Source organism: Bubalus bubalis, chromosome 7, assembly GCF_019923935.1.
Source record: "Bubalus bubalis isolate 160015118507 breed Murrah chromosome 7, NDDB_SH_1, whole genome shotgun sequence".
Lineage (NCBI taxonomy): Eukaryota > Metazoa > Chordata > Mammalia > Artiodactyla > Bovidae > Bubalus > Bubalus bubalis.
The window spans coordinates 115,030,753-115,048,061 of NC_059163.1; the positions used below are offsets into that span (position 1 = coordinate 115,030,753).

Below are 17,309 nucleotides of genomic sequence, written 5' to 3' on the forward strand. Positions count from 1 at the left end.
GCCTCGCTGAAGGAGCTTCTCTTGGTGAAGTTCAGTAAAATGAAAAGCATTGCTGCTTTTCATTACTGCTCAACTTTATAGTCCAACTCTCACATCCACACATGACTACTGGAAAAACATAGGTTTGACTAGACGGACCTTTGTTGGCAAAGTAATGTCTTTGCTTTTTAATATGCTATCTAGGTTGGTCATAACTTTTCTTCCAAGGAGTAAGCATCTTTTAATTTCATGGCTGCAGTCACCATCTACAGTGATTTTGGAGCCCCCCAAAAGAAAGTCAGCCATCTAGATGCTGAGCGCAGGGCTGCCTTCACACTCCTGTGCCTGTCTACAGTGCTCGGGGAGAGGTTCAAATTAGGCAGCGTGAGGCCACTGTAGAGACGCTGGGCTGCCTGAGAAGAGGCTTCCAGGGAAGAGGAAAGGCAAGCTGAAAGAGGAGAGAGAGAGAGAGAGAGAGTGTGTGTGTGTGTGTGTGTGTGTGTGTGTCTTCCTGTGCAGCAAGCTCCACATACTTCGAAATTTTGCCTCCATTTCCAGAAAATAATCACTCTGTTGTGACTGTGTCAGGGCCTGATGAAGCATGTGGCTCATACGTGAATGAAAGAAGTTTTATCCATACAAAGAACCACATAGTTCTACATTTATTAATAATTTATGAGAAAAGCCTCTTTATTCCCCAGACTAGCTTCTTACCTATCTTGTATCGCCACAGGACTTTGCTCTTCTGATCCTAGAATACATTACTGAGTCTAGAGTTGCAAGCTCTGTGCTCTTGCCTCCTGGAGCCCACTCCAGTGTCTCCCCTCCCCGAGGCCTGTGAGTCTGAGAAGGGCACGGTCTTTCTGTCTGCCTTCTCTGAATCAGCCTACTACAGTATCCTTTCGTGTCTGTGTCTTTGTCCACCCCCCCCAACAGATATTCATATATTTTACGTTTAATTAATAATAGGAAATGGCCCAAATTTAAGTTATTTGAAGGTTCTAGGCTGGTTCTCGAAGGCAATGGCACCCCACTCCAGTACTCTTGCCTGGAAAATCCCATGGGCGGAGGAGCCTGGTGGGCTGCAGTCCATAGGGGTCGCTAAGAGTCGGACAGGACTGAGCGACTTCACTTTCACTTTCATGCACTGTAGAAAGAAATGGCAACCCACTCCAGTGTTCTTGCCTGGAGAATCCCAGGGATGACGGAGCCTGGTGGGCTGCCGTCTGTGGGGTCGCACAGAGTCGGACTGAAGCGACTTAGCAGCAGCAGCAGGCTGGTTCTGAGTATAGAAACTGACCCCAGGCGGAGGTTTTGAAATTTCCCAAGTAAGACACCAAATAAAAGACATGGCTATCTAACAAGGAAGCAGTGACACTTTTTTTTTTTTAACAAAAATAAACTTAGGAATTTTAGACCGTGGTCAAAGACGCACTCTTCTAGACGGCAGTGACTGGTCTTCCAAAAAGATGCGCATGCACCGTGACGTCCGAGCACTGGGTGAGGCCCACGTTCCTGCGGCCACGGAGCGGAGGAACATCCCCCACGCCAAACTCGGAGTCCCACACTGTTCCCGACGGCCTCCTCGCTGCACGAAGGCCAGACTTTCCCAGGTGCCCTGCAGAGCCGAGCCCCCTCCGGGTTTCAAAGCAGCGGCGGCCGGGCTCCACCCAGGCTGTGAGGACTGGGAGCCCCCGCGCCCCACGCAGGCGCACTGAGGCCTGAGGCGGTCGGGGGCGCGCAGGGGCGGTGCGGGGAGCGCCTGGCAGGGCTGGGCTGGGCCGGGCCGGGCTGGGCTGGGCCGGGCGGGGCCGGACCGAGCCGCTCTGTTTCCGTTGCCTGGAGCCGCCAGCAAGCAGCTGCCGCGGCGTCCTCCGCTCACCCTCGCCGGCTCTGCGCGCCCCGCAGCTCTCCGCGCAGTTCGGGTCTGGGTGAGTGAGTGCTTGCCGCGCCCGCAGAGGGAGCGGGGGCGCCGGGTGGGCGCGGCCGCTGGGCCGACAGCGGTCTCCGGTTGCGGGGAGGACGGGGCGCCGGGGGGCTGTCTGGGCGTCTCGTGGAGGTGTCTGGCCCACTGAAGCCGCGGTCTTTTTCTTCTGTTGCAGTCCTGTGTCGCTCAGCTTCTCCTGACCTGGGCAGGCGCCATGGCACAGGTAAGGCGGTGCGCCCCCGCGCAGCGCTCGGATTTACCTAACTTTGTAAACTGCTCAGGAGTTCCAGAATTTGTTGGAAAGTCAGAAAAGTTTAGGAGTAAACTGAATCTGCCTGCGGGAAATCTCCTATTCCCGTTTCGTTGCCCCTTTGCTCCCCTGACTGAGAAAAGTCCACCGGAACCTGCTCCCACCCGGCGCTGCAGCCCGCGGGCGCAGCCGCCGGTGACGTGGCCGGATTTTTGTGCGCTTTTTTTTCGTGAGTAAATGTGTGAAAGGGAGCCTTTCAGAAAGCCCAGAGTTGCTGAAGTTAGAACCACAGCAAATGCAGCTCACTGGTCATGTGATGCGAACGCATTTCTTTTTTCTTTTGAGTTTATTTTCTGTAACTTTTTTGTACTTCAATACTAGGGGTGGGCGTTGGCTTTTTCTAGTAGAGTTGTAGTGGAGCTTTTTCCTATTGCTCAACCTAGCCTCACCCAAAGGAACTGATTCCACCCGGCCCCATGCCAAAAGATTAAACCAAAGAGCTGCTTTTCCTAAGTAACGAACTCGTGCAACGAGTTCTGAATTGAATCTGCCTTGGGACTATTTCAGAATTTGATTACCTAATAATATTGCTTTCTTTGCTGTGCATACATTTATCAAAAGTGTAGGGAAGAGAAAGTCGTCTAAAGACTGTGTCATACAGTCTTCAATATACAGTGAATAAAAAAATCGATACTTAAGACAGCTTCACCCCGAAACTAATTTCACAGAGCTCATCGATCTAACTGGCTTGTTAGAGTCCAGAAACTTTTGTTTAAACAAGTGTTTAAACTGCTCAAACAATGCCCTCTTTCATGTATAGTTCACTTAAAAAAAAAATCAGATTGACTTACCAAAATTGAAAAAGGTTTCATAGTCTTCTCCAAGAGAAAATGGGAGGATTAAGAGAAGTTAGTAATTTTATTAAATTTATACAGTACTTCCATTCTTCCTCTTTTGCACTTAAGAATTACAGCAAACCAATTCTCATATTACTTCAAGTGGAAACTTTGGTTTAGATTCTTAACCGTATAAAGGATACTTTTATATGGGATTAACTTCGCTGAGAATTATTTTTCCTATCTTGATATGCTGGTGTTGATGTAAATGATGATTTCGCAAGCATCAGAGAATAATTCTCTTTATTCTAGCTCATTCGGCTGCTTCTCTTATCTCTTTTATAAGTTTACGCAGTGATTCCTGAAGTTTTCCAATCAATTCCTTTAATTATGTAGACTCCTTACCCAAAATAGCATAAATGTTTTCCAAATGTGGATATTAATAATTGCAAAGAATATTATTGTAATTACATTAATTAAAAATAATGTAAAAATAATGTAAAAGCCTTTGTATATGCAAAACCTGGGAGATTGGTGACTTGTATTATAGAATTTTGTATGTGATCTCTATTACAATATAACAGGACTGTTTTCTAGCCAAGTCAGTTTTTAGTTATCATAAAAGTTACAAGTAATGTTAAGAAATACAGTGTTGAATTTTACAGTAACTTTGTTATTATCCTTGGAAACCATGGAAGTGAAATAGTTTGTTAAAATATTTAAGATGGGAGTTTTGTTGGCTTTGTACTTAACATTTGATGGTGTGCAGAATGTGCACATTATGGAATTGCACTTTGCTGCTGCTGCTGCTGCTGCTAAGTCGCTTCAGTCGTGTCTGACTCTGTGCAACCCCATAGAGGGCAGCCCACCAGGCTCCCCCGTCCCTGGGATTCTCCAGGCAAGAACACTGGAGTGGGTTGCCATTGCCTTCTCTGGGAATTGCACTTTAACTGTCTAAAATTTCCTTTGGGCTCTGACGTAATTGTAGGAAAGCTGAAGCACTTCAGTGTTAGGTTTCAAACAGTTTCCATGGTAGTTCCATTTGTTGATGTGTGGTTTGGGAACCAGAGGCCTCCACTCTGTGGCCATCTGTAGAGTAATGGAATCATGCCTGAGTTGAAGAGGTGCACATTCTGGCAATTTAAAATGTATTGTTAAATGTGAGTGTCTCTTATTTACTGAAAAATGAAAATTCATCCTCCCACAGTAGTAATGCTTCACAATTATGAACTAAATCTTCCATACCAATGGTTTTCTCTTTTTACTTAATATTGAGACCACCCTGCAGATAACAGCAGATACCCAGGAATCAGTTATCACATACATAGATGAATGTCATGACTGTTTTATTAAGAAAAACAGTATTGATAGATCTTTGACAGATAGTATTGATGAGTCTTTGACAGATACCCTGGAGTTTCTTTTTTTATGTAAACAAATACTAGGGATATTTTATACTCTTGTGTATATTTATATTAATAACATTAATATAATTCATATCAATGCCCCCTTTTTAGTTAAATTTTACCCTAATGATGTCAGTGTAGGGGGACAGAGCTGTAGCAAATGTTGGAAACTACTTAAAAAGTGACATGATATATACACAGTGGAATACTACTCAGCCATGAAAAGGAACACATTTGAGTCAGTTCTAATGAGGTGGGTGAACCTAGAGCTTATTATACAGAGTGAAGTAAATCAGAAAGAGAAAGATAAATATTGCATGCTAATACATATATATGGAATCTGGAAAGATGTCTAATGAGTTTATTTGCAGGGCAGCCGTGGAAACGCAGACATAGAGAATAGAGCTGTGGACACCGGGAGGGGAGGGGAGGGGAGGGTGAGATGTGTGGAGAGCGTCATGGAAGCTTACATTACCATGTGTAAAATAGGCAGCCAGTGGGAATTGCTGTATGGCTCTGTATCAACCTAAAGGGTGGGCTGATACAGAGCATATGTATACCTATGGCTGATTCATGCTGAGGTTTGACAGAAAACAACAAAAAGCAATTATCCTTCAATTAAAAAATAAGTAAAATTTTTACAAAGTGACATGATGTTAGATAAATGTGTGTGGAGTTAGAGGCATTTGTGGGGCAGCTACTACTTGAGCTCTGACCTCTTTCTCATCCTAATCCTCATCCGTTAGTATTGAAATATGTGAGATTCAGCCATTTAACTGTTACGGGAGAGAAGTGGTCTAACTTGAGGCTTCCCAGTTTTTCTCAAAGAGAGCACACTGGTTAACTGTAAACTTCTCATGACATACAAGACGAATACAAATTACAAATGTGCCTGTGCGTAAACAATACCTGGGTAATATTTACTTTTTTTTTTTATGTTTGAAACTATTCATTTGGATGGTTTTATATTTATAGGGTTTGAAACCACAGCATTCCTGTTATTTTTACATAAAGTGCCAAATGAATAATAAATTATTATGATTATTGGATCAGTCACATAATCTACTATGTTAACTTTGCGTACAAGCTGGTTGAAGATATTTACTAAGGAATAACCAAAGAGCTGTTAAAATTGCCTGAATTACTATATATAGTAAATATTTTTAAATCTTTTCTCACCTTTTTTCCTCTCAACAATCAACTTCTGATTATAAATGTGAATTTTTCATTATGTTTTAGAGTCATCTCTTTAATCTGATATGCCATATTTTGGGTTGAATTTCTTAAATAGAGAATACCTATTTCTCTCCTCTGGCTTTACTTGCTTACACAGGTTTTTTTAAATCTCGGTATTTAGCTAGAACCAAATTCCTTCACAGATATTCTAATTTATTTAAGTACTTAAAAGTACATTGTGTACTTCTTTGTACTTTGGTTTGGAAAATCAAGAGTTGGCTCTATTTCATAGACAAATGATCCATATAATACATTTTAATTCAACTTAAGGTTTTTATGTCATTGAGCTATCTTTTAAGATAATGAAACTTTAAAAAGTTGGATATTTGACTGTCTAAACTTAGTTTTACTTATAGTGTTGTTTACCAAGAGTTAATATCTTCAGGGCATTAGGAATGTCATGAAGCAAAAGGATACTGTATAATTTTTGGCTAGAAGCTTCATGAACATCATAGTTATCAGCCTGATTCATGTTTAAACGCTCCAAGATTTGAAAAAGAAATTGTTTTGGTTGGCTTGACATCTATGCTCAATGATAGTTGACAAAGGCCCTGTGCAGAGCAAGCACTATCAATGGAAATGGAGAAATTTGAAATGACCTTCATTCCAGAGGAGCTGGCTGGATTTTGAGTGCCTTTTTTCATGCCATTTACTTTAAGGTCAAATCTCTCTGTAGTTACTCCCTTGGTGGTTCTTAGGTTAGCTTACCTGTTTACCCATAGCCTCTCCTGCTTTGGGTTAGTCTCTCTCAGTTCTAATTCCTTTGACTCTGGTCTTCATTTTGGATGCTGAGAAAGAACTCGATCCCAAGCTGTTTGACAGCTTTGCAAGCCACTAAGCAATTCATTTTTGTTGTTCAGTTGCTAAGTTATGTCTGACTCTTTGTGACCCTATGGACTGCAGCATGCCAGGCCTCCCTGTCCTTCACTGTTTACTGGAGTTTGGTCAAACTCATGTCCATTGAGTTGGTGATGCCATCCAACCATCTCATTCTATGTCACCCCTTCTCCTGCCCTCAGTCTTTCCCAGCATCAAGGTCTTTCCCAGTGAGTCAGCTCTTCGCATCAGGTGGCCCAAGTATTGGAGCTTCAGCTTCTGTATCAGTCCTTCCAGTGTATATTCAGAGTTGATCTCCTTGAGGATTGACTGGTTTGATCTCCTTGCAGTCCAAGGGACTCTCAAGAGTCTTCTGTAGCACCTCAGTTCAAAAGCAGCACTTCTTCAGCACTCAGCCTTTTTTATGGTCCAACTCTCACATCCATCCATGACCACTGGAAAAACCATAGCTTGACTATACCGACCTTTGTTGGCAAAGCAATTTGTTGTCTGTTGTTCAGTAAACCTAGTTCTCTTATGTTGAGCTAGTGTCCCTTTGACACAGGTGGCAAGTTAGAGGTCTGGTTCTGAAATAAAATTTATTCACATAACCTATATACTATTCTAAAACTTCACAAATATATCAGTTGATTTTTTTTTAAACAAAAATTAGTGCTCCTAACACCTTTGCTTTGTGTTTTATGGACACGTCTATTGGTTTGTAGAATATGTAAATCTATAAGCAGTTGATTATTTGAAAGGAGTGCATATTCCAGCCGGTGTTGTTTTCTTTGGACTCCAGTTCCTAACTGTTGTTGTCTTTACTTTGCCATTCATGCATATATTTGTGAACATTTGAAGCTTTGGAGTTCCTCCTCTGTGCCAGTATTCTTAGAGGCGGGATATAAAAAGAATGGAACTGAGATTTATTGATACAAAGCTGCCATTGTCCTTTGTGTTTGGTGCTCACTGTACAGTTTTGGAAATAAGTATTACTGTTTCCGCTTCACAGAAGAGGAAACGGAGGTTCCTTAGCTGGTGTTAGTCATAGGGGACAAAAGAGGAAAGGCATGATACCTTGAGGCAGTAAGAGCAAAAGCACATGCTCAGGGCTGTAGAGGAGTTTGGGAGGCAGGGCCCAGCGCTGCAGGCAGTCTGGTTCTGCTGGATTGAAGGGGCTGGCAGGTGGGGTGATGGCGCCTGCCTTGGGAAAGGGTGCTGGAGAGGCTGTCCAGGAGCCAGAGTTAACACGGGCCATTCTGTAGGGAGTGGGGGCTACCATAGAGTCAGAGGCTGGGCTGTGCCACGGTCAGGCTTGCATTAACGAAGATGGCCCCAGGGTCAGGCCGGATGGTGGTGTGGGAGTTGAGGAGGGGAGGGGAGGCTGGATGGCTACTTGGGAATCTCTTGCTGTAACCACTGTGAAATTTTAAGATCTTAACCTAGGCAGTAGCTGGGACTTTGGATAGGAGGGGACTGTAGGGGAGAGTGGGCAAATCAGATGCATGAATGAATGGGGATTAGTGAAGGGCCACCACCCTTCAAGATAAGTGGCTTGCTTGATGAAGTGGTAGATTGTGATTTTCTTTTGAGAAAGGAATGCAGGTTTGAGGTGAGAGAAAAACAGTTCGTAGATTTGTTGACCTTGAGTTCTTTATAAAATATTTAGGTTGTATAGCGGTGATTGTGATTTTACCCTCTTTCATCTCTATAGGTCATCCATTTGTTTATGTATAAGGGCTTCCCTGATAGTTCATCTGATAAAGAATCCACCTGCAGTGCAGGAGACCCTGGTTTGATTCCTAAGTCAGGAAGATCTGCTGGAGAACGGATAGGCTACCCACTGTAGTATTTTTGGGCTTCCCTTGTGGCTCAGCTGGTAGAGAATCCCTCCTGCAATGTGGGAGACCTGGGTTCCGTCCCTGGGTTGGGAAGATCCCCTGGAGAAGAGAAAAACTACCCACTCAGTATTCTGGCCTGGAGAATTCCATGGACTATAATCTTTCATCTCTATAGGTCATCCCTTTGTTTATGTATTATTTATCTCTTCTTGCAACTAAAGATTTGAAGCTTATTTTCTACCTCTGTTTTCTGTCTCTTGTTTCAATGCAAAAGGAAGTTGTGAATCCATGTACACTCTTCTCTAATATGAGAAATCTATAAACTTAATTATTTTCCGAAGCTTTGGTGAGAATGAATTGGTTAGTAAAATAGGTATTCATGTGCTGTGTGCAAAATGGCCCATTGAACAACTAGATATAATAGCCCCTTCATCAGAGATTAATGAATTTGCCCACTTAACTGATTCAAAAGTATCACCATTATTGATAGACAGTTAAACTTTCCATTTTATTAGTATTTGCCAAGGGAAGGCATTCTTATAATTAGCAAGGTGGTAGCCATAGGTGCATTAAAGAAATACAACAGAAGTCTGACTTATATTGACAAAATCTTTATTAAATTACTAAACCTTTTCTTCTCCTGTGTGTGCATGTGGGCCCAGTTGCTTCAGTCGTGCCTGACTCTTGGCAGTCCCATGGACTGTAGCCCGCCAGTATCCAGGCAAGAATACTGGGGTGGGTTGTCATGCCCGCCTCAGGGGTCTTCCCAACCCAGGTATCAAACCTGCATCTCCTCCATTGCAGGCAGATTCTTTACCGCTGAGTGTAAACTACTTTATAGAGATGCTTTTTTTACTTATACCTAACATTCAAAGGTCAAAGGTAGTTGAATAACTAGACAAAATGGAAGGAACCAAAAAGGAGCATGAAAGGGAAAGGAAGCTACATGAAACTTAACAATAGCGATAATTTGAACTTGAGACTTTGAATTGTAGTTTTTACCTGTTTTGGTGACATTGCGCAATGGTGAAGATAAGGGCTTGATATCTTGTTTCTGAGCCCTCATGATAGGTGTTTGTCCTGTACCTCTCACTACTCTTGGAGATTCTGCTTTTTTCTGATATTAATTTACTTTGTGTCTCAAATCATGATCATGCTGCCGTGGCTTTTCCCTCTTTTCTTGCTTATCTCATTTCTTTCCCAGTACAGTAATTTTCAGTTTTTTTTTTCTCTGTTGATCTCTGAGTCCCATTATCACAGGAAATATTAATGGGCCTACTCTGTACTTTGTCCGTTAGATGAGACGTAAGCTGCTCTGACTCGAGAGGAAAGGCAGGACTCTGCCCTTGGCCTTCCACCCTTGCCCCTTTCTTGGTGGCCTCCAGGAGGCTTTTTGCAAAACCTGAGCCTCAGAAGAACCATACTTAAAACCCACTGTACAGATGCTTAGCTACAGGGCTTTGCTTAATGATTTCTGGCTCAATTAATACTATGTGGAATGGTTGGTAGGTGTTTAGGTATTGATTTCATAGAACTAGATGACAGACTTGAAGAGAGTTTAGTTCTCCTCTGTGCCTTCAGTTTAAAGTGTTCCAGACCCAGCTGAATGTTTTCTCATCTTTAAATTTGAAGGGGTATTTCTGTATTATTTTCTTGTGTCTTAAATTCTAGGAAAGCAACCCTCCACTTGGGTTTAGGTTTAATTTTATTCATTTTATTTTGCATACCTACACTTTGAAGGTAAAGAACTTTTTCATTTAGAGCAAACAAACAAAGCCCACAGAATTATAGACCTAGGAGAATGGGTGATTTTGAAGTTGAGAGTGAGCAGAGTGAATTACATGTTTTGGCCACCTATCGTCTAAGCATATATGGTAATTCCCTTGGTTATGGCACTGGTGGCCGAGAATCAGGGTAAATGAGGTGAACTGAGGACAGGTACAGGGAACAGCGGCTGCTTGCCCTTGGAATTCATCTGGGGAAGGTGTGCGTGTGGAACTTGAGGCTAGCAGCGAGGCTAGGAAGCAGGGTAAGCCCTCTGTGAGTCACTCAGAGTCCCGTTGGCCCAACATAGACGGTTTGGTGTGGGCGAGGGTGGGGATGGAGCTGGTCACGACTGTCCAAGCAAGGGTTCTGTCTGTGTGACTCACGTCCTGTGATTCACAGCTGGCCCCTTACTACTGCTGCGTGGCTTTGCGAGCTTTCACGATGACTGATCGAGTGGAATGTAGCAAGAGTGTTCCCCAGTTTCTAGAAAACTCTCAGAAATACCACCAGCAGTTATTTCTTCTTCACAGTAGCTAAGATGTGAGGAAACACCCCTGTGTCTTTTTTCCATTCTTCACCTCATTTTCTTCAGGATCAGGGGTCAAATGTCTCTCTTTTTTGAGGCAAACCCCTCCTGTCTCCTGTTCTTAATCTCTTCTGTATTTTTAACTTCTCTTTCTACTGGCAGCTTCTTCAGAGCCTGTAAACTGGATAAAGTACTTTTTAAAGTGTGTTTTTTAAAAAAAAAAAATATATATATATATAAAAAAAAAAACCCACCTGTTTGTAGGGTGGGAGTTCACAGAGATGCTCTGCCTCTCAATTCAGTCGTTGGTGTCCTTCAGCCAGACTTTGACCACCACCAGAGACCTCCTGATTGCTAGACCCAGTGGACCCTTTCCCACCTTCTCTCTCACGTGGCTCACGCCCTGTGTACGCACTGCCTTTTCTTCCTTTCCTTGCTTTGGCTTCTGTTCCATCACCTTTGGATTTTATGCCTTTGGGAGGCTGAGTAGCATCCTAGTCAAGAGCCCACAGTCCCGTGGCCTGTGTTCCGTCCCAGCTCTGCTGCTTGTTTGCTTGCTGGTCACTTGAGTGACCTGCCAAACCCTTCTAAGCCAGCGTGTTTCTTCATATGTGAAATGGGGTTTCACTGAGAGGACCCCATGAAGCTCTGAGCTCATTGCCGCTCTTGCTGATATTATCTGCTCTTCTGATTGTCGATGACTTGCCCCTGTCCTCTGGCTCTTTTTTCCATTCCATTAGTATTGTCTTTGGTGACAGGCACCATGCACAGCTGCAGTTACTGCTGATGTGCCCCAGCAACTGACAAGCCTGCTGTTGGTTCAGTTTGTGGAGAAAGGCAGAACCAGCCATCCTCTTCCCTTTCCAAAAAGCAAGTCATCCCAAATGGTTTCCTTCTCCTTTTTCCCGGCCCAGCTGCCGTTTCCTTTCCATCTCCCCTGCTCCTGACTTCAATCAAGTCTGTTTAAGCTTCTTCTGTTTAGTCGTTTTTAAGCCAGTCCTTCTGTCTCCACTCTTGGACAGTTCTGTCCTGTTCTCCCGGCTGCTGCCCTGCGGAGTCAACTTTGTTCTTCTGTGGCTGCTGAAATGCCCTCCAGGGGCTTCCCTCCCCAGGGCAGTCTGGCTCAGTGGCTTCCAGCCTTCCTTCCCCCGTGGTGACAACCTTTCCCTTCTCTGTGTTTCTCTCCAGTCTTCCTGCTTGCTCCAGTCTGTTGAAATGCTTAACCCCTTGTCCAAAGTGCCACATTGGTTCCTCTCTCACATCTGTATGCCCCTTGAAATACCTGCCTGCCCTTTGCTGCTTTCCTGAGCCTGCCTGGCAAAATCACAGGCATCTCTTCAGACACTGGGCGGGAAGTTTTTCTCTCTTTCTTTTATTTTTGACACATTTCAAACTTTTTATTTTATATTGGGATACAGCCAGTTAAGAATGTTGTGATAATTTCAGGTGAACAGTGAAGGGGCTTAGCCATACATATACATGTATCCATTCTCTCCCCAGTTCCCCTCCCATCCAGGCTGCCACATAAAATTGAGCAGAGTTTGCTGTGCTATATAGTAGGTTGATCCGTTTTAAATATAGCAACGTGCACACGTCTATCCCAAACTCCTTAGCTGTCCCTTGCTATGGGGAAGGTTTTCTGATTTCTTTTCTTCCCACTTTTCCCATCTTAGTCCCTCCTTTATGTGCTCACATCACCCTGATGAGACTTCTGTGTGAATATACTCTGTTGCACTTGATTATTTACATGTCTATCATTTTCTCTTAGGGGATCATGACTTTTCCCTAGTGATAAGTACAGTACTTGGCATGAGGAAGCCATTCAGAAAATGGTTTTGAATGAATAAATAAGCAGACAGGTGAACTAAGTCATTCAAGTTCTCACATTGAGAAAATCCATGGTATTTATTCGTTTTTGTGATGATATTGATGGTATCTTTCTCACCGATTTGAAGTGGTCTTACTAAACAGAAATTGCAGTTGGACTTGAGAGAAATAACTTTCCTAACCCATACTAATTTTGAAGGGCCGTTTCCTCAAATCTTACCAGTTTTTCTCCCAACCTAATGCCTAATTTTTTTTTTTTAATTACATTGAACCATTTGAAACTTCCTATATCCAGCCATTTCAGATGCTAGTTGCAAGTCCAGACTGTCACCTGTGTTTCCAACTGACTACCTATAGATTGGAGTTTCCAGTGACTGCATCATTGGCTTATAGGACTCAGAGAAACATTTTACTTACTAGATCACTGGTTTATTATAAAAGGATACAACTCAGGAACAGCCAGATGAAGAGATACATTGGGCAAGGTATCTAGGAAAGAAAGCATCATGTGTCATTTATGAGGTCTGAAGAGCTCGGGTACCGTAGTCCCTTATGTCTCAGTGCAGAAGAGAGTTCAGTGAGAGGTAAAGTGATAGATAAGTGATTTATTAGAATAGGACGCTTGTGAGGCTTACAAGTGGATGGGGGAGAAATGCCATGCCGAGAATTGACTGGGCTGCAGTTTTATAATCAAAGGAAAAGTGGGGAGAGGGAGAAGACTTCTTTGCCTTCCTTGAGTAGACATCATGTTTCCGTCATCAGCTCCTCCTCCAGGGTGGTCAGGGGAGTTTTCTCGTCACTACGTGGTCAAGCTAGGTCCACAAATAATTGTTTTCCACGTGTGAGGAGAGGGTAGGGGTGGGGATGAAAGTTGCTACCAGTCAGTAGTCTGGGTTGGGAGATCAAACTGGGAAACATCTCTTCCCTGGGATTATATACTTTTGGCCACATCTTTATAGCACTAAGGTCTTCCTGTAGGTTATCTCAAGGCTAACTCTTTTTAGAGGAAAGAAGAATCTTTCTTCTTTCTTTGAATGAGAGAAAACTACTGTTAAAAAATTATTCTCACAGTTGTTAAAATGTAAGAAATACTTTCAAGACTAGGGCAGTAAGGGTCATGACTATTTCAGTAGAAGAGAGAGATTGGGTTCAAGTGCACATATAGCAGAGGTGGCTGGGGATGTATAACCAATGAGCAGACTGAGGGTGCCAGTGGGTGGGAAGTTACTAAGGGGAGACATCAAGGGCAGAGGGATTCTTTTTGAATGGGCCTAATAGGATACTTGCTAAAGGCAGCCCACAGATTCATACATCAAAGGTGGAAGAGGAGGAACTCGAACAGTTACTAAGTATGGGGGGGATTCTCTGTAAACTGACTCAGCAAGATTCTTGTGCAGCTGGGCTTGGCAGGCTGATGCCAGCACTTGTCAAAAAGAAGGCTCTGAAGTTTCTGTCTAAAGTTTGGTCAAGGAGAGAATCTGTCTCCTGAATCTCAAGTGCCACTTCAGGAGGCGTAATTCAGTCCACTGAAGAGAGGTCACTGAGCTGACCTCTGGTGCTGTGTCCCATGGAAGTTCTTCCCCAAGGATAGTGCTCTTTTTTTTGTCACCTTTTTTTTGTTTGTTTGGTTGGTTGGTGTTATGATATTGTTGGCAAATGCAGCAATTGGATGTTAAGGTAGAAGAGAAGTTTTTTTCCTTGTAGGAGATTGTGCTTCCATGCCTTCATAATAAAACACAAGTGATTATGAACCAGACAAGTATTCTCAACCTCCATTCCTTGTAACTGTTTATTTCTCAGTTTTAGATCGAACCTTGCCAGGAGTTGTGAGGTACTTCAGGAACATTTATTGGTAAAAATAAATCCTGGGAGCCTCCTTTTATCACAAGATAAAAATTTATGGCTCAGGATTAGTAAAGCCTTTGGATTCTAAAGATCTAATGATATAATAAACATTTTTTAAAATATTAAAATACTTGGAAGATTAAAAGTACTATATATGATAAAATAGGAAATCTTATAAATAGAATATTCTAATAATTCTAATATATCTTTATAAAACTCTAAATTCAGAAATTTGTATTCTTCAGGCACATGAGCAACCGAGTATCTTTTCAGGTTTTGCCGAATCTTCAAATCCCTAAGAGATAGGACTAGATGTATTAAGAGCATCGCTTAGAGTTGAGTGCTTAGGGTAAGCTGAGCATGCATGCAGATCAAAGTGATGAGAGACTGAATGGGAAAGAAGCCTGTAGGGACGCGCCCTCCAGGAACCAGGAGGTGCTGGTGGGGCTTGCTCCCTGGGGCGGTGCCTGCGGGCGGGACACCAGCCTTCCTGCTCCTGGGAGCTCAGGTGGGCCCCGAGCGCCCGTGTGCTGAAGCGGTGCACTGCTGATCCACGTCGTAATGGTGTATTTCCCATTTCAAGTGAAGCTATGTATCTTACCAAGTTAATGTAAAGTCTGAACATGATACAGAGGAAATTTATGCTGTTTGTGGTCTTACTCATGCCTTTAATAATAAAAAATGTTACCGCGCCAGGTTCTCAGAGGCACCGTGACTGACTTCCCTGGATTCGATGAGCGGGCCGATGCAGAAACTCTTCGGAAGGCCATGAAAGGCCTGGGTAAATTCAGCCTTCTTTTTGTTCTAAAAAAAGTGTGACACTTGTTTTTCTGAACAAAAAATCTTGTTTTACAGTAAGACTAATTTTAGAATATTTTGAGCTGAATGTACATAGAAGGAATAGGTAATTAAGAACAAAAATAATGACTAACCATCCCTAGTATTCAGTCTGTAGAACTGGACAGGAGTTAAATCCAGCCTCTTTATTTTTTTAGCTTTTCAGCTTTACCTACACAGTAGCTGATTGAGTAGACAAGCAGACATATCTGAGGGGGATGAGATGTGTAGCCTTTTGCTCTCAGTGTCCTGAGATGGTTCTTTGTCTTACATCCCACTGTCTTCTCTTTTGCTGTTTTTTTTTTTTCTTTTTTTGCCCTTTTGGAAACCTCTCACCATGGGAATTCCCACAGATAACTGCTCCCCTCGTCCTCAGGCTCCTCCTACACTAATGTCCGTGTGAAGGGCTCCATCTTTCTCAGTCTTGATGCTCTGACCCCAGCACTCTGCGTTCTGAACGTCTCGTGAGGTCTCCTGCTGTAGCAGGGCCAGGTGCAGGCCTTCCGGCCTTGCACAGCCTTCCCTGGCGTTGCAGCCCACTTTCTCCGCCAGCTTGCCAGCTCACATCACCGCCTGGTGTGTCCCCTGATCCAGATGCTCTCTGGTGATGAGGAATGACCTGCATCTTCCTACTGCTGAGCTTTCCCTGAATTCTAAAAGCCAGTTTCCCTTCTTTATATCACTGCCTGTCAAAATCTTTTCATTCTTTAAGACTCTTTTGGGTGGGATTTACCTTTTCCAAGAAGCTTTCCCCAAAACTGTCTTCCACTACTTATCAGCTTAGAGAACCTCCTCTGAACCCCCGTCTAACACCTGGACCTCTACTAAGGTCCTCGTCACATTCTACCTTAGCTTGCGATTATTTGTATTTTTGTTTTTTTTTTTTTTCCTTACATTGTTTGTAACTTGAAACCAGAGTCTGTATCTTTTCTCCTTTCTCAATATCCTGTAACTCCCAACACATTGTGCCTTGTGAAGAAGTGTTATTTGAATAACTTTTGTTTCAAGAAAAAATAGGTGCATTAGTTTTTAAAAAGTGAGGAGAATTTTTGCATGTACTTTATCATGTTTAGGGGTAGTATGCTGCTAAGTCACTTCAGTCGTGTCCGACTCTATGCGACCCCATAGACGGGAGCCCACCAGGCTCCCCCGTCCCTGGGTTCTCCAGGCAAGTATGCAGTGTTGGAAATAGTAACATTTTCATATTGTAAATTTTGCATTTTAATAAATGGTTTAATAAAATATATTTTATGAGGCAAGGAATTAAAGTGACTGGGGATCTGGTTACAAAGGTTTTTGAGAGAGGGGGCACAGGAGCCAAGGTGTAATGGTTTGAACGTAATTGCAGGCACGGATGAGGAGAGCATCCTGACTCTGTTGACATCCCGCAGTAATGCTCAGCGCCAGGAGATTGCTGTGGCTTTTAAAACTCTGTTTGGCAGGGTAAGACCGTACTTCCTCCCAAGGTAGAACTGTGAGAGCAGCTTTATCTTTTAAGACTGGTTCGAAAATCTACTGATATTCTTTTGTAAATATCATTCATTTTATGATCCTGACATCCTGTTCCCCCTTTTTTTCTTTTCTAGTTTCTTAGTTATGAGCTGTTAAGATGCTCACCCAGCTTACCTTCATGTGATTGATTTTCTTTGTTTAACACCATAAGTCTCTGAAAGATCTCATGGTGCTAACAGCCCTCTTCCCTTCTGTGTTTCACACTCGGGATTGTTGTATTATCTCCCAGGTGTAAACCTGTATTGCAGCGTGTTTTGTTATGACGCAGTCACAGTCTGGTTCCGTTGGAGTGATGTTTTAATAAATGATTTTTAATTCATTGGTTTAAATGTTCTTACTTGGTTAACAACTCAAAGTAAAAACTAAGTTTGTTACTAAGTGAATTAGTACAGACATGAAAAGCTGAACGTACTTTTGTTATTCTGACAATGTTTGTTCATTATTTCAAGAAACAAATAAAAGGGAAAAAAAAGAAAATGTTTTAAACACAAGTTCTGGTTGCCTGTGTCCTGAAATGGATGCCAAGTACTGCTTTTATCTTTGAAATTACACAGACAAGTTCCCCATAATAGCAACTGTCCTGCAGTAGTCAGGGGCATAGTAATGAACATATCTGTTATGTCCTGGAATACATAATCTGTTATGTTTTAGAATGTATTCTGTATTAGAACACAGCATGTTTTGTATTATAGTATTATTAGATA

At 42.7% G+C, this 17,309-nt stretch overlaps 1 protein-coding gene across 2 annotated transcripts in view; it reads left to right on the forward strand.

Annotated features, from left to right (window-relative positions):
• Positions 1-1,433: 1,433 nt before the first annotated feature.
• The window catches only part of ANXA5 (annexin A5), a 33,015-nt gene continuing 17,139 nt past the window's right edge, over positions 1,434-17,309 (forward strand). The window contains exons 1-4 of one of the 2 annotated variants that reach the window (XM_006043063.4): positions 1,434-1,592; positions 2,082-2,129; positions 14,953-15,037; positions 16,442-16,536. In XM_006043063.4, coding sequence (XP_006043125.1) covers positions 1,449-1,592; positions 2,082-2,129; positions 14,953-15,037; positions 16,442-16,536 — 372 coding nt within the window. In that variant the 5' untranslated portion in view covers positions 1,434-1,448. Of the gene's footprint in view, positions 1,593-1,707; positions 1,911-2,081; positions 2,130-14,952; positions 15,038-16,441; positions 16,537-17,309 lie in introns of those variants that run through there. The other variant, XM_006043064.4, reaches the window with a different exon arrangement.